Genomic DNA, 26,317 nt, shown 5'->3' on the forward strand with positions numbered 1-26,317 from the left:
CTAATGACTAAGCTGGCTAGGCAACCTGGAGTTCTGATGGCAGTTTCTGGGCTCTGGCTTATTCTTTCATGCTGTTGTTGTTTTTTTTTTTTTCTTTGTGAGTAATTTGTGTCCACTCAGAGTTGTCAGACCTTCCCACCGCTCACAGGAGCTGGTGTAAGAGCCCAGCCAGACAGGCAGAGGGTGCTGCTCATCCTTGTGCCAGCCCTGGGGAGGATTTATCCTCCTCACCCTGGCTCCAACCCCCCACTGGAGACTCCTCCATGGCAGGAGTTGGAATGAGATGATCACATGAAGCCCATGCAGTTCCGCCCCTGCCATGGGCTGGTGCAGCGTTCCAGGGTGGTAGAAATGCTGCAACCTTCTTTGAGGCCTCTCCTTCAGAAGCTGCTCAGAGAAAGGCCCCAAGAACAGCCATTTCCAGTCCATGCACACACACACACCTCACAGATAGCTCAGGAGAGGAAAGACAGGAAGGGCCTTTGCATGATGTATTCCAGACAAGGTTTATTACATCCACCACGCCAAAGGGATCAGAGACGAAGACAAAATAGTGTGGGGTCAGTGACCAATGTGGGGTCAGTGACCAATGACCTGAGGGCACAGGGGTGGGCAAAGGGCAGGGCCAAGGGCAGCAACCTGTAGGGGCAATGAGGAATGAATAATTGGAGTGGGCAGTGTCAACTGGCCAATGGGAGAGGCAATCTGATGTAGATTGGCAGTAGTGCTGCAGAGCACCATGGGCTGAGTCCTCTCTTTCAGCCTAAGTGGGGAAAATTCTGTGATATATTCTTCCAAGGCAAGGCCCTGGGGATTTCCCTGAGTGGGAGGATTCAGAGGATTCCACAATGGGCAGGGACACCTTCCATTAGACCAGGTTGCTCAAAGCTCCCACTCACCTCCAACCCAAGCCCAAGCCCTAAATGGGAATAATGAATCCTAGTTCTCAGGGTGATGCCCAAGGAAACACCTTGACGTTCCTGCAAGATCATCTAAATCAGCTCAGAATAGGATCATGTAAGGGTTTGGGTCGGACAGGATCTTAAAGCTCATGCTGTTCCACCTTCTGCTATGGGCAGTAACACCTTCCACTATCCCAGATTGCTCCAAGCCCCATCCAGCCTGGCCTTGGACACTTCCAGGGTTGGGGCAATCTCATGGAAGTCCATTCCAGTGCCTCACTGCTCTCACAGGGAGGAATTCCTTCCCAACATCTCATCTAACTCTCCTCTTTTCCATTTTGAAGCCATGACCTCTTGTCCCATCACCCCCTTTCCAAGTCCCTCTCCAGCTCTCCTGGAGCCCCTTGGAAGGGGCTTAAAGGTCTAAAGGTCTCCTTTCTCTTCTCTGCAGGTGAGCACCCCCAGATCTTCCAGCCTGGCCCCAGAGGAGCTCCAGCCCTCGGAGCAGCTCCATGGCCTCCTCTGGACTCTCTCCAGTAGCTCCACATCCTTCCCCAAGGCTGGAGCAGCTCTGCAGGTGGGGTCTCACCTGAGCAGAGCAGAACAGCCCCCCCCCGCTGCTCATGTTGGGGCTTCAGCCCAGGCTCGTGCGTCTCTGGGCTGCGGCAGGTCCAGCTCTCACCCACCAGCACCCCCAAGTCCTTCTCTCAGGCCTGCTCTCAATTCTTTCTCAGTTCAGTTTGTGTTTGCCCTGCAATCACTCTGGCCCAGGGCAAACCCGTGTTTCTCCTCTGCTGGGGAGCATCAAGTGACGAGACAACACAAAAATATCTTCATATCTCTGCATTTTATTGGTACTGAATGACCCTGGGCCAGGGCACCAGCAGGAAGCAGCTGATTCACACGACAGAGGGGGGCAACAGGGCCACACACTCCAGGCAGGAAGGAGAGGAGGGAAAAGGATCCATAAAACATTAAAGCTGTCAAATTACTCCACCTGGGGAAGATGGACAACTCCAGACACCTGTTTCTCACTCCTAAACCTGACTATGGGGCATCATCTCCTTCCTTCTGTTCATGTGGGCTCCTGACACAGCTGGAGCAGGATGAGGGGGACCCATGAGGGGTGCAAGGGAAACACAGGCCTTAAAAAGTGACAGGAAAGAGTGGTTTTCCACAGGCTACTCCCCAGCTGGTGCAGCAGCGCCGGGGAGCTCTGCAGGGCTGGGGACCCACAAGGGAGATGATTCACCCCAGTGGGGCTCAGTGAGAGCCAGGCTGGGCCAGAGGGATGTGTCTTGATTTCAATCTCACTTTAGGGAGATTTCCCCCAGAAACAGTTTCTTTCCTCCTGAATACCGATGGGGATGGAAGGGGCTGTGCTGCTGGTGGGAGGAAGAGGAAGGTGCTGCTTTCCCTGGGAGGATGGAGATGAGGGCTCAGTATTTGACCCCGGAGGATTTGACCGTCGTGGTGGTGACGCATCTCCGCACAGAGGAGGAGCCTCCCCCGGCCATGAAGCTGCCACCTGCAGTGCTGCACATCCTCCCGCTCCCGGAGGAGAAGCCTCCACTGAGGATCCCTCCTCCCACACCACAACTGCCGCCAATGATGTTCCCGCCACCAACCGTGCACACTCCTCCTGCACTCAGGCCATTGCTGGCTCCAAAGCTGCCAGATCTGCCTCCGCACACGGTGGTTCTGCCCACCACAGCTGGAAGAGAGGGAGAGGCTCACTGAACACCAGGAAACATCCTGGGAATCTTTGCAAAACCAAGGACAAAGGCAATTTGGCAGAGAAAACAATGTGAGAATACTTACAGACATTCACGTTGGAGGGGTTCTCTAAGCAGAGCCTGTGTTGGGAGAGGAACATCAGTTGTAAATCTGTATACAGTCAGAAGCAAAACTCTTCCCCAAATATTCCATTTATATCGTGTTTCATGTAAGATCAATCAAGCCCCCTGAGAAGTATTCCCCATGGGAACCATGTTTCTGTTTTGGCGTCAAAATTGGGAGGAAAAAAGGAAAGTAACCAAGTTTTAATATTAAATGTGTTGTGAGGGATGGTTAAAGATGAATCTGACCCAAGGAGAGACAGAACCCTGGCCCAGCCAATGGTAGGAGGTCTCACCTGTTCTCCTCTCCCTCCAGCAGCTTCCTGTACATGGCAATCTCAACATCCAGTGCGATCTTGATGTTCAGCAGCTCCTGGTACTCCTTCAGCAGGCGAGCCAGCTCCTCCTTGTCCTTGCTCAGAGCACATTCCAGTTCTTCCAGCTTCCTCCTGGCATCCTTGGTGGCCATCTCCCCTCTCTCTTCAGCCTCAGCAATGGCTGACTGCAGATGATGGTTCTGGGGAGAAGAAAGTAAATTTCCTAATTCCCTCTGCCCACCCTCTACTGGAGTATCCTCATGGCACAAAGAGGAGGGAAAACAGAAGGAACCCGTGAGACACTGGCCAACCCCCACCTGTTTCTTCACATTCTCAATCTCTGTCCGCAGCCTCTGGACATTCCTGGACAGCTCCTGGATCTCAATCTTGGTGTTGCGGAGGTTGTCCCCATGCCGGCCGGCCGTGCTCTGGAGCTCTTCATACTGGAGAAGTGGGGACAAAGACACCCATCAGGGCCAAAGCTGACCAAAAGCCCAGGTGGTTCAGACAGTGGGGACTGTCCCAGGAGCCTCGAGCCCTTCCCAACTCACCCGGCTCTGGTACCAGGCCTCGGCCTCAGCCCGGCTGTTCTGAGCGATCTGCTCGTACTGGCGCCGGACCTCCTCGATGATGCTGTCCAGGTCCAGGTGCCGGTTGTTGTCCATGGACACCACCACGGACAGATCCCGGCTGATCGTCTGCATCTGAGCCAGCTCCTGCAACCAAGACATGAGTCAGAGGCACCATCCACCATCTGGAGGCCTAAATCCACCAAGACGCCCAATCCAACCTCAATGTTTGGCCTCCTCATTGCAACACCAGTCCCCTGGGAGAAGAGAGAGCTCCTACCTCCTCGTAGATGCACCTCAGGAAGTTGATTTCGTCTGTCAGAGCTCCCACCTTGGCTTCCAGCTCAACTTTGGTCATGTAGGCACAGTCCACATCCTAAAGGAAAGATCTCAGAATTAGACCACGGCTTCCGTTCATCACACAAGAGCTGTTGGCTCTTCCTGTTGGGATCTGCCCATCTTGGAGCTGAGTCCTTCCCATGTCTTTACCTCCTGTCCCCCCTCACCCTATCCCTGCTGGTGTCTTCCAGACTCACCTTCTTCAGCACCACAAACTCGTTCTCAGCAGCCGTGCGACGGTTGATCTCCTCCTCATACCTGTGGCGGGGCAGGACAAAGTGAGACTCTGAGACCCCCTCGGAGACCCCTGGGGGTGCTCACCTGCAGTGGTCACTCCACTCACGGGGTCTCCTCATCAGCTCCGCTCTCCCCGCTCGTCCCTCCCCGTCTGTCCCCGCACTCACTTGGTTTTGAACTCCTCCACGTACTGCCTCATGTTCTGCAGCTCTGATTCCAGCTGGCCCCGCTGGCCCCAGCAGAGAGTCCAGCCTCCTCCGCAGGTTCTGGATGTAGTTCTCAAAGATCACATCCAGGTTCTTCCTGGGCCCTGACGGCCCTTGCTGCTGGAGCAGCTCCCACTTGGTGGAGAGCACCTTGTTCTGCTGCTCCAGGAATCGGACCTACGGCCAACAAAGGGTGTGTGAGACATTCACCAGAGAGACATCCCACTGCTCAAAGCTCCAGGGAGCTTTGGAAGGCCATGGGAATCAATCCCCAAAACCCTTCCCACTGCTTCCAAGGGGAAAATTCCTCCCTTTTTTCTCCTTTTTTTTCCCAATTATTGTTAAATTCCTCTTTCCTCCTCCTGTATTTCTGCTCTCTTTTTTTTTTTTTCTGGGGGCAGCTATTGAAATGCTTCCATTCCAATCCTACAAATTATTTCCAATACCAGTCAGGATTTTTTGACATTAATTTTCAGGAGCATCAGATCCTTTTTGACCTACCAGTGAATGACATCCCAGTGGTCTCCATATTCAAGAACATTCCTCTTATCAGACAGAAATTATTCCATATACACATCATATATTTAAAAGACAAAAGAGCACGCTTATAACTAACATTCTCCCAGTTCAGATTATTTAAAGGGAGCTCATCTGCACTTAAACTGAATGAAGAAATGGTTGGGAATTTTTTTTTAATTTCATTCCTAGATTTTAAGTTCCTTGAGAAAAAAATTATCCCAGAGAAAGGACAGACTTAAATAAACACTTTGGTCACTGAGTATATCCCCATCCCTTTGGCCTGTCTACACTGGAGTGAAAACCAGTGTGCATCCACCAAACCTGGAGAAAGTTGTTCAGTTTCTCTATGCATGCTAAATTTTGACACTTCCTCAGGAGGAAACCAGGTGGAACAGAATGGAAACAATTACAGCCCAACACTGAGCTGAGAGGTTGTTATTTCCTTCTCCAGAGCCTAAGGAATTTCTGCAGTTTTCCCATTCCCAAGCAAATCCAGCTCCAACCTCTCACCTTGTCGATGAAGGAGGCAAACTGGTTGTTCAGAGTCTTGATCTGCTCCTTCTCCTGGCACTTCACTTGCTGGATCTGAGGGTCAATGTCAACGTGGACCGGCCGCAGGAGGGTTGGGTCCACCTGCACTGGCTGGATGCCTCCAGGGAACCCGGGGCCACCTCTGATGGGGCCACAAAAGCCACCCATTCCTCCACCAATGACACCTCCTCCAATGCCACCGAATCCTCCTGGAAATCCTCCACCAAAGCCACCAATTCTACATCCGTAGCCACTGCCATAAGAGCTGCCCATGGAAATCCTTGTGCTGCCACCCAGGTTGTGGAGGCTCCGGCTGCTGAATCCTGCACAGCGTCCGCTGCCACCTCCAATCCCCCTGGATGTGGAGAACGAGCTGTAGCTGATCCTGCTCCGGCCGCCACCTCCAAAGCCACCACCAACAGCAGAGCAGGAGCTGAATCCCCTTTTGCTCCCAACTCCGAAGCTTCTGCAGACAGACTGACGAGACATGGCTGCTTCTCCTCAAAAGAGCCCAAACTGGGGAAGGTGAGGAGATCCACAGAGCTGAGCTGGTGCTGAGGGCAGAGAGAAGTGCTCAGAGTCTTCTCTGGCTCCACAGCTCCAGGCATTCCCTTTTATCTGCTCCTGGAGGTGGGCTGGGACAACTTGGGCGTGAAGAGGAAACAAATTTACTGTCTTCATCAGCTTGGTGCGGTTAACAGATTTTTTGCCAAATTGGTGACTCCACCCAGAAATCCGCTTCACCATGCAGAGGGAAAAGCAGGAGCACCGAGGCAGGTCTCTGTGAGTAAGTGGACTCCCATATCTTTATGTCATCTGGAAAAATATATTTTACAGTGATGTTGTCATGTTCTTCCCTCCTCCCACTTCCCTGCCTGCTCCTAACGACTCCACAGGTTGTCTGACTCCAGATTTTTTGCCTGACACTCCACACCAGGCAAGGATTTTGGTGAAACCCAGGTAGAATGAGTCTTTCACAATTCCCCCAAGCACACATCGCATCTCCTTGTTAAGCAGAAAATTCCCAATGGCTTTCCAAGTAGAAAAATGCTGCATCATTAACATTTAATGGGTCAGCATTTCTGTTTTAACCAGAAAGCAGCTGCTTAGTTCCTTCCTAAGAGCATCAGGTGGAATTTTTCCCTCCAAAATGTGTCCCACAAAGTCTGAGACAATCAGGTCCTGGGATTCTGAGCACCAGAGCAAGAGAACAAGGATGTCCAACTCTTTGCTTGTGCTTTTCCAATGGCCACAGGGATTGTCAAGCCACAGAGGATGGAAAGGACGCTCCAGGCAGTAGATGTAATGATGACTGACAATAATGTTTCATTTCATGTACCAGCTCCCCGGCAATGGGTTTGGACACTCACATGAAGGACATCTTGTAATGTACCTTCTGAGCCTCACTAATCAAATAAATATTTTTGTTACATTTATTAATTTTATTGGTAAAAAACACTAACATTTCCTTCATTCTTATTTCCTTAAAATCATGAATAAAAGTCAAGGGAAATACATATCTTGAAGCACTTCAGCACTCAAAAAGTACCCTGTTTTTAAACTTCCCAGCTGCATGTGTTGAGTTTTCATCATCATACCGGAGAGATTTGGGCAGGTAAATGTGGTTTGCAAGCATCCCTAGAATCAGCTGGTGGCCATGGACACAGCAAACACTTTGGAAAACCAGCCCAGGAAAACACTTCCAAAAGCCACTGGAGGAATCAGAAACATGAATTGTATTGATTGTCACTGGGATGATGCTTCTGGAACCACAGACTGTGTGGAACGGGAGGAAGGAGAGGACATTACCCTTGTCGTGGATTCAAATGTTGGCCAAGATTATCCCACCCTTAGGGACTCAACTGTTGCCAGCAGTTATTCAGCAATTGAAGTACACAACAGGTCACCAAGGATTATCCCTCTTTAGTGGACTAAACAGTTGGCAAAGGATTGTCCCACCCTTGAGGGACACAAGTCATGGTTGGCCAAAGGTTGCCCAGGTGTGTGTTCCTGCAGCTGGAGAATGGACAGCACCCCCAAAGCACAGAGGGGACACCCTCCTTTCCAAAAGCAGGTGCAGTCAAGACGGGCTGCTTTCTCCATGGTCATCTCCCAGATGGACATTTAAGCTCTCCAGACCATCCTGCAGCCCAGCTCACTTGCTCATGACAAGCAGCCTGGGACAGCTGCAGAGTGGCTCGGGTTTAGGTGGAGAAAGCAGGTTGTCCCTTCTCCTGGCCTCCCTCCCAGCTGCCAAACCCATGGTATGAAGGCACCAGCACTTCACTGGAATATCCCACGAGGAGGTTCCACAGCAAGGAGGAAGATCTGCAAAGTCAGCCAGATGCCTGGGTGCTGACCACACTCAGCTCCTGCAGATAAGACGCCCAGATTGAGTCACTCTGACGTCTTCAGACAAGATGTGCAGATTATTCCAAACCTGGAGTCACCCGAGTCTCCTCCAGGTAAAACTCGACAGGCAGCTGGGCTCCAGCCATGCTCTCAGATCTCTTGCGCAAGGAGCTGTGCACAGCAGAATCATCAACACCAGAGAAAATGTGAACTCGGCAGAAAACATGGATGAAGACTGAGCCACACTCCGGCTTCGCATCTAACCCAGCCAGGAGCACGGAGGAGGTGTCGCAATGACTCTTCTCAGCAGCGCTACAACGCCATGTAAAGTTTGTTGTAAAGTTGAGAAGAAACAGGCCCTTAAAATTATACACCGAAACAGGTGATTAAACACCAAAACAGGTGACTCTTGCCCCAAGCCAAACCTCAAAGTGCTCCTGGCACAACACCAGCTTTGCACAGGCATTGCCTACTCAGCATCTTTATTTGGGCCAAACCCAGCCACAATTCCAGCTCCAGCACCCTTCAACGTGGGGAGAACCCCCTTTTTCAAGAGCTCACTGCCTTTCCTGGACCTCTTTCTCGGTCTACAGCTTCCTGTCCCACTCTAGGAACATCAGCAACTCCCAGAGGCTGTTGTGGGACTCCTGAAGCACCACTGACAGCATTTTCTGTCTCTTTGATCTCTCCAGGTGGTGGAGAAACCACAGATCAAACACTCTGGACTCCCCTCCCAAACCCTCGTGTAGGAAAGACATTTTTGTGCTGTTCTTGTGAGCCAGCAAAGGCTTCCCGAAGATAAGGAAAGCCTTGTATCTCCCTCAAGGAAGGTACCAAGGCTATCACCATGACAATGTGAAGAAAGAGAGAAAATCAAAAGATAAGGACTTTAGTTGGCTCACATGGCTCCTTTTCACCTATTGAGAGTTTTGTTTTGTTTTCATGACCAATGGGCAGTGTATGTGTTTGTTAAGCAAATGCAATTATCCTGTAAAACTATAAAGGCAACCTGTTGCTTTAATAAATAGCCCTCTACAGCCTTCTGATCTGAGTCTTGGTGCTTGCACTGTGTCGTGCTCTATAGCAACACCCCCGCCTTGAGCTCCTCCAGATCTGTCCTGCTCCTGGAGCAAGGATGAGCCGCTGGGGAATTAATCAGCTTCTCAGGGAGAGGATGGTACCTGAGCTCATGGATGGGGATGAATCACACCTTCCCAGCCCGTCGTGTTCCCATGGCTGGTCAGGGATGGTACATGGCTCTCCAGTGCTCCCCCTGCTCTTGGGTGCCAAGCTGTGCATCCCACCTGGCCATCCCACAGCCCAGGTGTGCACCAGAAGCAGGCGCTTGACCAACATCCTGATCCATTGTTATCCATGTTCACCAGCTCCCCCACCCAAGGGGCTCCTACCCTGCCACTTCCTCATCACAACTTGAAGACCATTCAGAGGCAGAAAACTCAGATGACTCTTATCCAGTGTTGGCTCCCACCTGCTACTGCTGATTCTCATCATCCATCAGCCCCTGTGGGTCTCTACTGGTCTGGCAACAGGGCACTGGGAATGTTCCTGACCAAGTCCCAGGGCACAGGTTTCGGCAGACCCTTTGCAGAGCTCCCAAAATCCAAGAGGGATTGAGAAAGTCCCTTTCCTAGAGCTTCAGGAACTGGAGTGTTGCCACATGTGGAGAGATGTGACATGGGCACCAAGGCACTGAGTGCCTCTGTGTGCCTAAAGCTGAGCCCAAAAAACTGGGGCAGGGCAGCTTGTATTAGCTCAATGACTGGGAAGATACTGGAACTCTTTGTGCTGGAGCTTTCCAGATGCAACAATTGCAGAAATCTGCTGTGGGAGTAACTCTACAGGATTCTAGGGATGAACTGGATGATTCACTATGTCAGGAGATGCCTAAAAATTGAGCAGGCTCCTGTATTCCTGTTTGGTCTTCTGCTGCCTCAGTTACTGAGTGTTGTGTGAGCTGAGCATCCAGCATCCAGCACCCAGCACCTGGACTTGTGCCCTCAGGTGAGAGTCAGTCATCACTTGAGCTGTGATTGCTGCCCTGGTCCACCCTACCTGTTCACCTCCATCAAAGAACAGGTACGACACATTGAGCAGAGAATGACCCCCCCAGCTTCACAACAAGCTGCTTCCCAAAGCATGAACCACCCTTCCCAGAGTGGCTCCCGAAGCATTGACACAACAACATCATGAATGTTCTCTGCAATTTATTGGGAATGGCAACATCCTAGGGAAGGAGGGCAGGACACACACACAGAGGAAGGGAGCTGGGGACGCAGAACAGGAGGAGAGAGGAGGAAAGAGGAGTTTTATACACATTTGCCAAAAGAAATGTACAACACAGCAAGGAAGGCAGGGCAGCCCCTCCTGCCGGGCAGCTCCCGGTGCCGGGACACCCACGGCATCGCCACCAAACCACCGGGTGGGACCAGGATCTGGGACAAGCTGGGCGAGAGGGACACAGTTCATCCCATTGCAGGACACCAGAGCTGGGCTTCAGGAGGCTGGGCTGCTGCCAGGGGGAGAGAGGAGGTGCTTCTTTCCTTGTCAACCTTCGGGGCTCAGAATCTCACTCCCGAAGATTTGACCGAGGTGGTGGTGACGCATCTCCGCACGGAGGAGGATCCCCCGCCAGAGCCGCACATCCTTCCACTTCCAGAGGAGAAGCCACCAGAGTACATTCCTCCCCCCATCCCACAGCTGCCGCCCATGCTGCCTCCTCCAAAGCTGCTGCCTCCTCCGCAGATGCCGCCTCCTCCCATTCCTCCTCCCATGCCGCTGCCGCCTCCGAATCCTCCTCCCATTCCACAGCTGCCGCCTCCGAATCCTCCTCCCATGCCGCTGCCTCCGAATCCTCCTCCCATGCCTCCTCTGCCTCCAGAGACAGTCGTCCTGCCTACCACAGCTGGAAGAGAAGCACAGGTTACTCACCTGTTGCCCAAAAGAACAAGTTCTACCACTTCTGAAGGACCCCAGGGCAGATACTTACAGACATTGACGTTGGACATGCTGTCGTTGCACAGCCTGTGAGGGAAAATGGGACCAGTTATTCCTCTGGGAAGTGCACGGCTCTTCAGCTAAGAATTTCCTTTTCTTGTACAAGTTTATGTTTCTCAATTATTCTTTAAAAAAATCAGCAACCTATTCAAATTTTTTTCAGAATTTTCCAATTATTCTTTAGAGAAACAAGCAACATTCTTTTAAGATGGAAAACCCACTCAAGTATGTTTAAGCCTAATATAATTAATATATACTTGGGAATTAGAGCATGAATGACACAAAATCAGTCTTTAGTGTGGGTTCAAAAGTTTTAGCCACACATCTTATAATCCGTCAAGAATTTAGTCAAATAGATGCCAATTAGCTACCTGTTCTCCTCTCCCTCCAGCAGCTTCCTGTACATGGCAATCTCAACATCCAGTGCAATTTTGGTGTTCAGCAGTTCCTGGTATTCCTTCAGCAGGCGAGCCAGCTCCTCCTTGTCCTTGTTCAGGGCACATTCCAGCTCTTCCAGCTTCCTCCTGGCATCCTTGATGGCCATCTCCCCTCTCTCCTCAGCCTCAGCAATGGCTGCCTGAAGCTGCTGGTTCTGAGAAAGAGAAAACCAGTGTGTGAGATCCCTTTTGCCCACCCTCTACTGGAGCATCCTCATGGCACAAACAAGAAGGAAAACAGACAGACATAATCTATCTTCTCCAAAGGGTTTGAATTTTCATGATTACTTTCCCTCTCACCACCCAGCCCCATTCTGACCCAGCACACAGCTGTTACCCAATGAGGAGCTGATGGTCCCTTACCTGCTTCTTCACGTTCTCAATCTCAGCCCGCAGCCTCTGGACATTCCTGGTCAACTCCTGGATCTCCATCTTGGTGTTGCGGAGGCTGTCCCCGTGTTTTCCAGCAGTGTTCTGGAGCTCTTCGTACTGGAGAAGTGGGGACAAAGACACCCATCAGGACCAAAGCTGACCAAAAGCTCAGGTGGTTCAGACAGTGGGGGCTGTCCCAGGAGCCTCGAGCCCTTCCGCCCTTCCCAACTCACCCGGCTCTGGTACCAGGCCTCGGCCTCAGCCCGGCTGCTCTGGGCGATCTGCTCGTACTGGCGCCGGACCTCCTCGATGATGCTGTCCAGGTCCAGGTGCCGGTTGTTGTCCATGGACACCACCACGGACAGATCCCGGCTGATCGTCTGCATCTGGGACAGCTCCTGCAACCAAGACATGAGTCAGAGGCACCATCTCTTGAGGGGAGAGAAGAGCAGTAGCTCCAGGCAACCTCTCCAGATCAAATCCACAAAGACGCTCAGTCCAACCTCAGTGACTTTGGTCACCACACCCTCATTAAAACTTCACCGAGGGGAAGAGAGAGGTCCTACCTCCTCATAGATGCACCTCAGGAAGTTGATTTCATCTGTCAGAGCTCCCACCCTGGCTTCCAGCTCAACTTTGGTCATGTAGGCACTGTCCACATCCTAAAGGAAAGATCTCAGAATTAGACCACGGCTTCCGTTCATCGCACAAGAGCTGTTGGCTCTTCCTGTTGGGATCTGCCCATCTTGGAGCTGAGTCCTTCCCATGTCTTTACCTCCTGTCCCCTCTCACCCTATCCCTGCTGGTGTCTTCCAGACTCACCTTCTTCAGCACCACAAACTCGTTCTCAGCAGCCGTGCGACGGTTGATCTCCTCCTCATACCTGTGGCGGGGCAGGACAAAGTGAGACTCTGAGACCCCCTCGGAGACCCCTGGGGGTGCTCACCTGCAGTGGTCACTCCACTCACGGGGTCTCCTCATCAGCTCCGCTCTCCCCGCTCGTCCCTCCCCGTCTGTCCCCGCACTCACTTGGTTTTGAACTCCTCCACGTACTGCCTCATGTTCTGCAGCTCCGATTCCAGCTGGCCCCGCTGTGCCAGGATTGATTCCAGCTGCCTCCGCAGGTTCTGGATGTAGTTCTCAAAGATCACATCCAGGTTCTTCCTGGGCCCTGACGGCCCTTGCTGCTGGAGCAGCTCCCACTTGGTGGAGAGCACCTTGTTCTGCTGCTCCAGGAATCGGACCTACAGCCAACAAAGGGTGTGTGAGACATTCACCAGAGAGACATCCCACTCCTAGGAGATTTGGGAGCCCAGGGAATCATTCCCCATCTATGTCTCATTCAAGTACTCAAGCTCCTGAGGTGCATGAGAAGCATTATTTAATTTATTTGTTATTAGACAATTAATTTTGAGTCATTCTGAACTTCTCCCCTGGGGACAAAGCAATGTTCCCCGTAAAGACATCATCCCAATTTTCCATAGCATCAGGATTGGACTTTGTCATTATCTTTCCAGCACTGAAGTCAAGAAAGATTAAATTTTTATTCCCTAACTGGCCATGCATTCTTTTGGGTGGGATTTTCTATTTCTTTGGCTTCTATTTGAAATTAAAATAATCCAAGAGTATTGAAAAGGGGTTTAATGCTCTGCAGTTTCTTGAATCAGGCTTTGAGAAGAAAGTTTCATCAAAAAGCAAATCCCAGCAATGAGAACTCTTAGGACAATTAAATTTACAGTCATGACTTTGCCCTGAATCACCCAAAATGAGGCTGCAGAAGTGCCTTGGCTAGACAATCCCCAGAATATCCTGCAGATGTTCTCTTTAATCTTCCATTAGCACAAAATCTCCTCTATTGTTTAGTGTTACTTATTAAGTAAACCTGACTAATTACAATTTGATGTTGAGGCATTGGTCTGACAACTCCAACAACTCTTCATAGGTGAAAAAATTCCCTGTCCATAGCCCAAGGAAGTTGTTTGACATTCCACCTCCAAAAAGACCCTGTCCTAAACTCTCACCTTGTCGATGAAGGAGGCAAACTGGTTGTTCAGGGTCTTGATCTGCTCCTTCTCCTGGTTTTTGACTTGCTGGATCTGGGGGTCGATCTCAACGTGGACCGGACGCAGGAGGCTGGGGTCAACTTGCACCGGCTGGATGCCTCCAGAGAAGCCTGGACCACCAAAGCCGCCCATTCCGCCCATTCCCCCACTGCCCATTCCACCACCAAAGCCACCCATTCCTGCCCCACCACCCATTCCACCACCAAAGCCACCCATTCCCATTCCTCCACCGCCCATTCCACCACCACCCATCCCTCCACAGCTCATTCCTCCACCAAAGCCACCCATCCTGCCACCGTATCCACCACCACCATAACATCCGCCCATGGCAATCCTTCTGCTGCCCCCCATGCTATGGAGGCTCCGGCTACTGAACCCCCCACAGTGTCCTCCTCCGCTTCCTCCCCGGGATGAGGAGTACGAGCTGTAGCTGATCTTGCTCCGGCCACCACCGCCTCCAAATCCACCACCAACAGCAGAGCAGGAGCTGAATCCCTTTCTTCCCCCGACTCCAAAGCTCATGCAGACAGACTGACGAGACATGGCTGGTTTCTTCCAAGCAGAATCAAAATCCAGAAGAGAAGAAAGACCAACAGAGTTGATGAGGGCAAAAAGAAGTCTGCAGTCTTCTCTGGCTCCAGCAGCTTCGGGCATTCCCTTTTATCCACTGCTGGAGGTGGGCTGGGACAGCTTGGGCGTGAAGGTGGAAAGCAATTTAGTATTTTCATCAGCACGGGGTTGTTGACAGATTCTCCATGAGCTTTGCCATATTTGGGACTTCCCAGAAACACACCCTGTAATCTAGAGGTGAATAAAAAAAGAGCTTCGAGACACGTTTCCATGACTAAGTGGACTCTCATATCTTTATGACATCTTGGAAATCAATTTTATTCATAAACCCCTTTTCTAAAGCCCCTCATTGGCTATCCAGCTCTCATTAGTAACTCCCAATAATTCCAGATAGAGATCTCCCTATCAAAGCTCCACAGAAAGAAAAAAGTTTTGATGAAATCCCAGCTATAATATGGCTTTCACAATTCCTTACACACACCCTTAATCTCCTTTTTATATGTTAAATTGCATTTGCGTTTCAGGAGATGTTTCCCAATCCTGAATGGGAATTCATGACACCAAAATTTGAGGAGACTCAGCATATTCTCCTGCTAGAGAGGAAAAATATCTCCTTGGAGCATGTGGTGTTACTACTGTGGGAGTGTCTTCTGCCTGTAGACTGAATTCCCTCCACTTGCAACTTCGCAAATCTGGGACAACCAGCTGGGGCTTTGGATGATGCTGAAGCAGAGGGAAGAATGTGACTGGAACCATCCCACTCTCCTCAATGTTCTGAGGATGACAGAGAATGACAACTTGAGGAAGAATGACGGGACACATTGGGAACCCTTTGGCGACAATGTCAGGGACAGACAAACAAACACTATGGAGGAGGAGCGACAGATGAACAATTTGAAGTGGTAAGGGGTTCCTGCTACTCTGGTGAATCCCACGACCTCTGAATTACCTTTTTTTTTTTTTTTTTCCAAAAAATGAGATGACTGACAAGGAAAAGCCTTCTGAGAAATGAAGCTGTTACAACCCCCAAGGCACAGTATAACCTTTTGCTTCCAAATAACTTATTGGGAAAGGAATGTGGTTTAGGAATGTGGTTTAGAAATGTATTTTATAGAATGTCTCTGAAATAAACCCTTTTTTTTGTGTGTGTTTGTGGTGGTTTGACAGGAAATGTGTTTTTTGGGATGCTGTGTTTTTGGCCAATGGATATTCAGACTTTAATATTGGCATTTAACCTGGCCATTGGGACATGGACACGCCTCTGAGAACACGGGGTTAAAAGCAGAGCTCTCCCCTGGGAGGGTTCTCTTGGGTTTCCGGCGTGAAAGAGTTCGGGTCTCTCCCCCGGCCCAGCTGCTGGCTGGGCAGGGGGAGGGGAAAGCCATGAGGCCGAGAGAGGTAGGCCTGAGCCCCGGGGTGGAAGGGTGGAAGAGAGAGAGAGAGGGAGACACTGGGAGCCATCGGGCAGCCCCCCTGAGAGACACAGAGAGTGAAAGAGCCGCTGCCTGGGACTGTAACCTTGAAGCTTGATAAACATGGGCCTGTGCCGGCAGCACGGCTGGGACGGAGAAGAGGGGGGGGTTCAGCCGGCCGCTTGTAGGAGCTTTTAACCCCTTTTTGGAGAATGAGAACTTTACAGAACATTGACCTTTCCTAGAAGATAGAGTGGAAGATGAGGAAGGAAATGGGCCAGTGTGAGAGAGGTCTAGGCGAGTGAGAGATAGTAGAAGAATAGAGAAGAATCCTAGTGGGAAGAGATGATGGAGTAGCTTTTGCTGGACTCTTTTTGTATAACCATGGACAGAACCATGTTCCTTGTGACACAGAGACTGCATTCTAGGGGGAGGCAATGCCCTCAGAACCAAGAGGGTTCAGTGTTGATGCCCCTCGGCCCCAGGGGGTGAAAATATGGGGGGGACAGGTGTCCCAAAGGAGAGATTGTGGGGACAGGTGTCCCAAAGGAGAGATGGACAGACCCATGTTCCTTGTGATACAGAGACTGCTCAGTGTTGATGCCCCTCGGCCCCAGGGGGTGAAAAAATATGGGGGGGACAGGTGTCCCAAAGGAGAGATTGTGGGGACAGGTGTCCCAAAGGAGAGACTGTGCCTTTTTTGGATCGGGACAGAGCATCCTTAAAAGACAACCCTAGAAGCAGTTCTGGTCCGTGTTCAGTGGTGAGAGCACTGGACATGAAAAGGAAGAAGTCACGATGGCAGATGTTCTCCGGGCAGTGCCACGAGTGACACAGAAACACACGAAGCTTCAGCTGTGTTTCCAGGGGAAGCCCATGGTACAAGAAGGACTCCTCTCCTCTTGATGAACTGAGGATTGATTGTCTAAAAGGTGGTGCTGGACCGAGAGTTGGTGATTTGAGGAACCAAATGTATTGTGTTGGAAATTTGGTGGGGGGAGGAGGAAATGCATTTGTGAGGTTTTCATTTTCCCTCTGTGTGTTCCTTTTTATCTGTAGTTGTAGAGTAGTTAATAAAGTTCTGGTTCTTTTTCCCTAAGTAGGAGCCTGCTTTGCTTATTCCTGGTCACATCTCACAGCAGAAACCAGGGAGAAGGTATCTTCATGGGGGCACTGGCATTGTGCCAGTGTCAAACCATGACAGTGTTACACATAAATGAAATTTAATTAATTACAGAAAATACAAATAATATCAGTGGGTTCCAAAAAAAAGTAGATTTTAGTTTAAAAGGAAGCCAAGTCTGTAAATACTATATAAGAGGCATTCTAAAGGTTTTATCTATCTGGATATTATCAATTAAATACTGGAATAATTTAATGAATTAAATAGAAAATGAATATTCACATTTTCCTAGAAAACAGCGCAAGTAATGAAAAAATTACAGAAAATGCACATTCTAGCCCTTGAAACATGAATTTAAGGCCATTCAAAAGACCCATATATGAATGCAGAACTTGAGAAGGAATTTTCAGAGTCCCCAGTGAGATCTAGGTAACTAAATGTGATTTGAAAGTAACAAGAGGCATCAAAAACCGAAATGTCCCTGACTGTCACTGGGACAGGGGTACTGAGCCCCCCGGTCAACCTGGAACAGGGAGGAGAGAACATTCCCCTTGAGGGAGTCAATAGTTAGCCAAGGGTTATCCCACCCTCGGGAGACTCAACAGCTGGCCGAAGTTATCCCACTCCTGGGGGCTCAGTAACACTTGAACAGAGTTGTCCCACTCCTAGCTCCTGGTTGGTCAAGATTATCCCTCTCTCAAGGGATTCAGGTACGAGTTGGACAAGGATTGTCCCACCCTTGAGGGACAAGGTTATCCAGATTTGAGGGGGACCGATGGTTGGCCAAAGGTTGCCCAGGTGTGTGTTCCTGCAGCTGGAGAATGGACAGCACCCCCAAAGCACAGAGGGGACACCCTCCTTTCCAAAAGCAGGTGCAGTCAAGACGGGCTGGTTTCTCCATGGTCATCTCCCAGATGGACATTTAAGCTCTCCAGACCATCCTGCAGCCCAGCTCACTTGCTCATGACGAGCAGCCTGGGACAGCTGCAGAGTGGCTCGGGTTTAGGTGGAGAAAGCAGGTTGTCCCTTCTCCTGGCCTCCCTCCCAGCTGCCAAACCCATGGTATGAAGGCACCAGCACTTCACTGGAATATCCCACGAGGAGGTTCCACAGCAAGGAGGAAGATCTGCAAAGTCAGCCAGATGCCTGGGTGCTGACCACACTCAGCTCCTGCAGATAAGATGCCCAGACTGAGTCACTCTGACGTCTTCATACAAGATGTGCAGATTATTCCAAACCTGGAGTCACTTCAGCCTCCTTCAGGTGAGACTCAACACCAAACTGATCCTTCAGATCTCTCACACAGGGAGTTGAACATGGTAAGATCAACACCGGGGAAAATGTGAACTCGTCAGAAAACATGGATGGAGACCAAAGCCACGCTCCGGCTTCGCATCTGACCCAGCCAAGAGCTTCCGTCATGGATCTTGCACAGAAGAGATGTTGCAACAACTCACATGGCACTACAACGCTGTGTTCTGGATTTTAAAGCTGAGAAGAAAGAGATTCTTAAAATTAAGCACCAAAACAGGTGACTCTTTCCCCAAGCCAAACCTCAAAGTGCTCCTGGCACAACACCAGCTTCTTAGAGCCTTCTCAGCATCTTCTTGTTGGGCCAAACCCAGCCACGTTCCCCAACCCTGGCACCCTCCTGCTGGGCTTCCAATGGTATAATTGTCTCTTCCAAGAAGCCTGTAGTCATTCCCTGTTGCCTTTCCTGGACCTCTTCCTCAGTCTGCAGCTTCCTGATCCACTCTGGGAACATCAGCAACTCCCAGAGGCTGTTGTGGGATTCCTGAAGCACCACTGACAGCATTTTCTGCCTCTTTGATCTCTCCAGGTGGTGGAGGAACCAAAGCACAGCTCAGATCAAACACTCTGGACTCCCCTCCCAAACTCCAACCTTGAGGTCCTCCAAATCTTTCTCCCTCCTGCTCTTGGAGCAAGGATGAGCCGCTGAGGAATTAATCAGCTTCTCAGGGAGAGGATGGTACCTGAGCTCATGGATGGGGATGAATCACACCTTCCCAGCCCATTGTATTCCCACGCTGAAATCATGGCTCATCCTGGGGCAGATGAGTTTGTGGCTGACTGCAGCCAGTGGCAGGTGCGTCACCAACATCCTGATCCATATTCACCTGCCCTACCACCACTGCACACGGCAACACTGGTGCCATCTCCTTCACCTAATGCAGGTCAAAGTCTCCTGCACCTGGAGATGATCCCAAAGGAACCTTAGAAGCAGCAACTTAATTGCATTGGTTGGTCCAAGGGATGCGACACCTTCTGTCTAGTGGAAGGTGTCCCTGTTCATGGCAGGGGTTTGGAATTGAATGATCTTTATGGTCCCTTCCAATCCAAACCATTCCATTATTCAAAGATTCCAGGTCTCCAACCTGGATTCTTATTTCTCATTGTTCAGCTGGAGGATCCAGACCTCCACCATTCCAGATATAGGCTTGTGCCTTCAGGGGAGAGTCAAGACCATCATCTGAGCTGGGGCACCTGCCCTGATCCATCCCCAACACTGATCTGCTCCCTCAAAACATAGGGACAGGCAGGAGAAAAACCCCCTCTCCCACCCTGCCCAGAGCAGCTCCTAAAGCAACAACATGACAATCGTGAATATTTATTTATCTGCAATTTATTGGGAATGGAAACATCTCGAGGAAGGAGGGCAGCCCACAGAGGAGGGGGGGAGGTGGGGACACTACACTGTGTCATGGGAGCTGGGCACTGAAGGACAGTTTTGTTCTCCTTAGGAATAGTCCAGGTGTGTGTGCGGTGTCCCAGGTGTCACTGAGAGCTGGGACTAGTGGACTGGAAGCGGTAGCTCCAGGGAAGGTGTGCTGGCAGCATGCCTGGGGCTCCCAAGTAAGCAAAGCTGCCCAGAAGCTCGACCCTGGGCCACCTCCTCCCTCCAGCCGCTGCCTGAGATGCCCCCTCCCCAAGGGATGAGTCCCACTTGCCCCACACCCACCCTGACCCCAAAGGCCTGCAAAGGGAACAGCAGGATGGACACACACAGAAGCACCCCAGGGACACAGAACAGGAGGAGAGAGGAGGAAAGAGGAGTTTTATACACATTTGCCAAAAGAAATGTACAACACAGCAAGGAAGGCAGGGCAGCCCCTCCTGCCGGGCAGCTCCCGGTGCCGGGACACCCACGGCATCGCCACCAAACCACCGGGTGGGACCAGGATCTGGGACAAGCTGGGCGAGAGGGACACAGTTCATCCCATTGCAGGACACCAGAGCTGGGCTTCAGGAGGCTGGGCTGCTGCCAGGGGGAGAGAGGAGGTGCTTCTTTCCTTGTCAACCTTCGGGGCTCAGAATCTCACTCCCGAAGATTTGACCGAGGTGGTGGTGACGCATCTCCGCACGGAGGAGGATCCCCCACCAGAGCCGCACATCCTTCCACTTCCAGAGGAGAAGCCACCAGAGTACATTCCTCCCCCCATCCCACAGCTGCCGCCCATGCTGCCTCCTCCAAAGCTGCTGCCTCCTCCGCAGATGCCGCCTCCTCCCATTCCTCCTCCCATGCCGCTGCCGCCTCCGAATCCTCCTCCCATGCCGCTGCCTCCGAATCCTCCTCCCATGCCGCTGCCTCCGAATCCTCCTCCCATGCCTCCTCTGCCTCCAGAGACAGTCGTCCTGCCTACCACAGCTGGAAGAGAAGCACAGGTTATGTTCCCATTGCCCAGTCACAGGCTCTGTCTCTGATAAAACAGTCTGATGCTTTTTCTGAAGGACCCCAAGGCAGATACTTACAGACGTTGACGTTGGCCATGCTGTCGTTGCACAGCCTGTGAAGGAAATTGGACATTTTAATTACCTAATAAAAGAGGGGTTGTAAAAACTTTAAACTGTGTTTTGACTGTCCAATCATTTTCCTGGTTCACCCTCATAAACCACTTTGGAATCACTAAAAGATTGGAGGACGGAAGGTGTTGGCAATTCCTCTTTACAATGAGGTTTCTCCAGATTTGAGGTCCATTAAAAACTCAGCAGTGGCAGACATGGGGCAGCAGCTCTGCCACCTCTAGGGAGCCAGTTAAGGGTTCTGACCCCCAGAATATCCCACAAAGTATCAAGCACAACATTTACCCTTTAGCCCAAAGAATTGGTTTTGGATTTCAGTTAATATTCCAGGTGTAGATCACAGCACCCAAAGAGAGCTCAGTTGTTTACCTGTTCTCCTCCCCCTCCAGCAGCTTCCTGTACATGGCAATCTCAACATCCAGTGCGATCTTGATGTTCAGAAGCTCCTGGTACTCCTTCAGCAGGCGAGCCAGCTCCTCCTTGTCCTTCTGCAGGGCACTCTCCAACTCTTCCAGCTTCAACCTGGCATCTTTGAGAGCCATCTCCCCCCTCTCCTCAGCCTCAGCAATGGCTGCCTGCAGCTGTTGGTTCTGGGGAGCACGAAGGGAGCTTTCTCAGACCTCATTTTGTCCCTAATGATCAGTCCTCAGACCCCCAAGAGGAGAAATCAGGAGGCAAATAAACATCTGCATGAAGTGAACTTGGGGTGACAGAAGGTTTCTGCCCCACTCATGGTCTTTTGTGATGCAACCTGCTGCCATCTTCCCCTGAGACACCAACCAGCCCCTTCCTTTCTTCATGTCCTCAATCTCATCCCTAAGACATCAATGAATCCCTACCTGCTTCTTCACGTTCTCAATCTCAGCCCGCAGCCTCTGGACATTCCTGGTCAGCTCCTGGATCTCAATCTTGGTGTTGCGGAGGTTGTCCCCGTGCCGGCCAGCCGTGCTCTGGAGCTGCTCGTACTGATGGCACCAAGAGAGAACAACCCCTCAGTGACACATTCCTGGTGCCTCCCCAGTTTCAAGGCTCAGGTGACACTATGAGGACCCACTGCACTGATGATAGGTGCCCAGCTCAGTGGTCAAGGTGGCTCTGGGACTCAGTCATGGGCTTTGAGCTTTGAAATGGATCTTAGTGACACTATAAAGCATCTCTTTGCTTCTGAAAAGTCACTTGGGCTGGAATTTTCTCATTAAGGTGCATTTTGGGCCATTTTTATTGAGAGGTGCCTTAAGTTTTAGTGTTCATATTGTCCAGATTCTGTACTGCATTAGTATATAACTCTGAACTTCATAAAAAGTGTTAGCAAGTTCTCCTCACAGTTTAGTAAGACAAAACAATCTTTTTCCAGCCCAAAAACCAAGCTTCAGGCCCAAAAAGCATAAATAACAGCGAATTGAGGAGCACAGTCTGGAAGGATGGGACTTCATAACCTGAAGCTGTAATTGGACAATTAACCTCAATATGTAAACGGACCAAAACCTGTAAAAGTGAGAAAACTCATGACCCGTTGTCCATCTTGGGTCCACCTTGGTAGCCCTGGCTGGGCTCTTGTACTGCCCAAGGTGTATCGTTTGAAGGCCTTTTTAATAAATACCTACTTTATTCCTTTAACAGTCTGGCCTCTGTTCTAGGCAGCCTCCCAAGGCATCAGTTTGTGCCACACACCTTGGTGAGTTTGGGACGCATTGGGAACAGTGAGTCAGATCCCTCAAAAGCAGTTCAATCCCTCTGGACCTTCCTTGCACCACAAGCTCCAGCCCCGTTAGCTTAAAAAGGTGTCTCACCCAGACATAAATTATTGTAAATAACCCAGCCACACCCAGGAGTCTCGACTGCTCCCTGACTCACCTGGCTCTGGTACCAGGCCTCGGCCTCAGCCCGGCTGTTCTGAGCGATCTGCTCGTACTGGCGCCGGACCTCCTCGATGATGCTGTCCAGGTCCAGGTGCCGGTTGTTGTCCATGGACACCACCACGGACAGATCCCGGCTGATCGTCTGCATCTGGGACAGCTCCTGCAACCAAGACATGAGTCAGAGGCACCATCTCAAGCCTAAATCCACCCAGACACCCCGTCCAACCTCAGTGTCCTTGGCCACCACACACCTGATGAAAATTTCAGCCCCTCAGGAGAAGAGAGAGCTCCTACCTCCTCGTAGATGCACCTCAGGAAGTTGATTTCATCTGTCAGAGCTCCCACCCTGGCTTCCAGCTCAACTTTGGTCATGTAGGCACTGTCCACATCCTAAAGGAAAGACCCCACAGAAAATAATATTTTTCCTCTTGGGAATCCTTCAGGCCTGTGGGAATCGCTGTCTGTGCTGAGGGTTTGATGTTATTCACTGGGACATCATTATGTTTATATATAATTCAGTAACCATATATGCAAATAATTAAAAATAAATAATGTTATGGTGTCATCCACTTATGCAAATTGAATATAAGGCGTTCCAGATATCAGCTGGGACATCTTAAAAACTCCGCGATTCCCATTCAAGCAGAGGTAAAGCGAAATATTGAGGGATTATTTTGTGATGCCTGTGACTCACCTTCTTCAGCACCACAAACTCGTTCTCGGCTGTTGTGCGCCGGTTGATCTCTTCCTCATACCTATGGAGAGGAAAAGTGCAAATTGTATTCCTGGACTTTCCTGCCTAAGGCCATTAGAAACAAACTAAAAGGGAAAAAATCACTAAATTAAAATATTTAGGCTGAAAAACTATCTCCACTATCACCATAAAAAGCGGTGGGGGAAAATTAAAGTGACCAAAAGGCTGCTTGAGCTGCTCCTGGCTCTGCACTCACTTGGTTTTGTAATCCTCGACGTACTGCTGCATGTTCTGCAGCTCCGATTCCAGCTGGCCCCGCTGTGCCAGGATTGATTCCAGCTGCCTCCGCAGGTTCTGGATGTAGTTCTCAAAGATCACATCCAGGTTCTTCCTGGGCCCTGACGGCCCTTGCTGCTGGAGCAGCTCCCACTTGGTGGAGAGCACCTTGTTCTGCTGCTCCAGGAATCGGACCTACAGCCAAGACACAGAGGACCCACCATCATACAGGAACAGCTCCCACCAAAACATCTCTTGGATCACTCACAAAGATTTGTGTGGTGATCAGAGAACCAATAAACTCTGGTTTTTTAAACTTTCTGTTGGTGCCTAAGCTGCAAAATCAGGAAAAGAAGGAAATTTCTAATATTTTTCTACTCAAAGGAGTTTAAACACATTGCCCTTACTCCAAGTCTGTCCCCATCACAGGTAGTGTGGAAATCTGATATCCAGGCTAGATTTAAAAGCCTGGAGATTTGAAAGAGAAAAATATATAAATTAATACTTAAATGGGAGGTTGTTTGGGCAGAGAGTGGTGGAGGAGGGAGAATCTGTGCCCGAAACCTGCGGAGGTTGAAGGTGTTGAACCTGCTTGAGAGTGTAACCTCAGACTAGAGCTTGGTGCAACAGGACAGATGAAAGCCCTGGAGACACGGCTTTGATCTTGTGTGGAGGAGAGATTCCCATCTCTTCCCTTAATGAAAAGGCTCTGCTCAATCTTCTCTGCCTGCTGGGATTTAGCTCCAGAAGGACATTTCTGCGCAACTGTAAAGTTCCTCCTAATTTTGGCCTTAATCAGGCACAATCCCCCCCTCTCACCTTGTCAATGAAGGAGGCAAACTGGTTGTTCAGGGTCTTGATCTGCTCCTTCTCCTGGTTTTTAACTTGCTGGATCTGGGGATCAATCTCAACGTGGACCGGGCGTAGGAGGGTCGTGTCAATCTGCACTGGCTGAATCCCAGGACCACCTCTCCCAGGTCCACCCATGCCAAAGCCTGGGCCACTAAAGCCACCCATTCCTCCACCACCCATCCCACCACCAAAGCCACCCATCCCACCACCAAAGCCACCCATTCCTCCTCCACCCATTCCTCCAAAGCCACACATTCCTCCTCCTCCTCCACCCATTCCTCCCCCAAAGCTGCCGAGACCCCCGTAGCTCCCGCCAAAGCCGCCCATCCTGCTGCCGTACCCGCCACCATAGCACCCACCCATGGAGATCCTGGCGCTGCCCCCCATGTTGTGGAGGCTCCGGCTGCCGAAGCCCCCGCAGCGTCCTCCACCTCCGAATCCCCTGGACACGGAGTACGAGCTGTAGCTGCTCCTGCTCCGGCCACCACCTCCAAAGCCACCGCCAATTGCAGAGCAGGAGCTAAAGCCCCTTCTGCTCCCCCCTCCGAAGCTCCTGCAGACAGACTGACGAGACATGGCTGGTTATCCTCAAAAGAGCCAAGAATGGAGAAGCTGAGGAACTCGATGGGGTTGTGGGTGAGGAGGTGGATGGAAGAAGGGAAGTCAGTCCCTCTGGCTGGAGGGCAGCAGACGCTCCCTTTTATGTGTTTGTGGAGGTGGGCTGGGTCTGCATGGGCGTGAAGGAGGAGACAGGTCCTGTCTTCATCAGCGTGGCGTGGCTAAAGATTTCCATCTCCAATTTGCCAAACATTGACCCTACCCAGAAACACACCCTCTAATGCAGGAGAAAAAGCAAAAAAGATCCAAATGGAGCTCCCAGCACTCCATGACTAAGGAATCCTACACCTTGTGGAGCAGCAAGAGCCTCCCTGGGATATACAAGGCATTTTTTTCCACCTTTCATCCACTGGGGTTGTTTCCCTGCTTGTGTTTATCTTTAAATCTCTCACTCCAAAGCCCCATTGCAGGCAGGCATTGCGGTTTATGCCAAGTTGTAGCCCGACTTTCACAATTCCCAAAACACACCTAAGTTACACCCTCAGCCTTCTTTTTACTTGGAAAATTGCCTTTGGCTTGGAGAATTGAGTTTCTCAATCTACAGCCAGAGCTCAGCAAATTGCATTTTGATGAGGCTCTGCACCTTTTTGATAAATAAAACCTCACCAGTGACGAGACGCCGGTGTTGGCACTGGAAATTCATTTATTGTTGGACTAATGCACGTCCCACTGTCTTCATGCCAAGATAATCTCAGCACTGGTGAGGAAATACCCTATCCGGGAAACCTGTGTAAGATTTTCTGAAAGCTTCAGGACCATAAGGAGACACCAGGCACCGGCTGCCATGGTGGGACTTGCAGAAAAATGGAGGCACAGCCCCGGGAGTTCAGTGGGAGGAGGGATCCCAAACCTTGCTTCCCACATCACATGCCCTGGAACAATTTAAATGCAATTAATAGAGCTCAACTCATTTATAGAGATGTGAAAATCCGGAGAGCACAGGGCTTGGAGGAATCACCATGCTTTTCAGCCGTTTGACTTATTTTGGTGTTTATATGTAAATATATCTTTGTCAGATGTAGATTTTAGAAAGGCAGGAGTTTGTCGGAATCATCCAGTTCAGATCCCCAGCTGAGGGCGGATTCAGACTATGATCCCTCACAGAATTCCAGAATGGTTTGGGTTGAAAAGGACCTTAAAGCCCATCTCATTCCAGTTCCTGCCGTGGGCAGGGACACCTTCCACTATCCCAGGTGGCTCCAAGCCCCCTGTCCAACCTGGGCTTGAACATTTCTAGGGATGGGGCATGCACCACCCTTCACAGAATCATGGAGTGATTCAGGCTGACTCTGTAAGTCATTTAATCCAAAAATCCATCACAGATCCACCCTTTTGCCTTGCTTGTCAAACAGCAATTAGTCTCATTTTCTTTTTTTGTAGAAAAAATAGATTTT

General features: G+C 50.6%; 2 protein-coding genes across 2 annotated transcripts; both read right to left on the bottom strand.

Moving 5' to 3' along the window:
• Positions 1 to 2,341: 2,341 nt before the first annotated feature.
• LOC118697382 (uncharacterized) lies at positions 2,342 to 24,881 on the bottom strand. Its single transcript, XM_036400002.2, is given in 30 exon segments — positions 2,342 to 2,616; positions 2,724 to 2,758; positions 3,037 to 3,257; positions 3,375 to 3,500; positions 3,609 to 3,773; positions 3,907 to 4,002; positions 4,163 to 4,223; positions 4,370 to 4,437; positions 4,439 to 4,585; positions 5,438 to 5,958; positions 7,899 to 8,021; positions 10,527 to 10,733; positions 10,818 to 10,852; positions 11,197 to 11,417; positions 11,626 to 11,751; positions 11,868 to 12,032; positions 12,201 to 12,296; positions 12,457 to 12,517; positions 12,664 to 12,878; positions 13,656 to 13,807; positions 19,240 to 19,267; positions 20,144 to 20,469; positions 20,574 to 20,608; positions 20,994 to 21,214; positions 21,464 to 21,589; positions 22,479 to 22,643; positions 22,778 to 22,873; positions 23,178 to 23,238; positions 23,434 to 23,648; positions 24,273 to 24,881. Coding segments are annotated over 30 exon segments (4,998 nt in total).
• On the bottom strand, positions 10,390 to 14,240 carry LOC118697383 (keratin, type II cytoskeletal 3-like). Its single transcript, XM_036400003.1, has 9 exons — positions 13,656 to 14,240; positions 12,664 to 12,878; positions 12,457 to 12,517; positions 12,201 to 12,296; positions 11,868 to 12,032; positions 11,626 to 11,751; positions 11,197 to 11,417; positions 10,818 to 10,852; positions 10,390 to 10,733 (listed from the first exon to the last, which is right to left on the bottom strand). The coding sequence occupies exons 1-9, from the start codon at positions 14,238 to 14,240 to the stop codon at positions 10,390 to 10,392; spliced, it is 1,848 nt and encodes a 615-aa protein (XP_036255896.1).
• Positions 24,882 to 26,317: the final 1,436 nt, after the last annotated feature.

The sequence above is a fragment of the Molothrus ater genome, chromosome 30 (genome assembly GCF_012460135.2).
Source record: "Molothrus ater isolate BHLD 08-10-18 breed brown headed cowbird chromosome 30, BPBGC_Mater_1.1, whole genome shotgun sequence".
NCBI lineage: Eukaryota > Metazoa > Chordata > Aves > Passeriformes > Icteridae > Molothrus > Molothrus ater.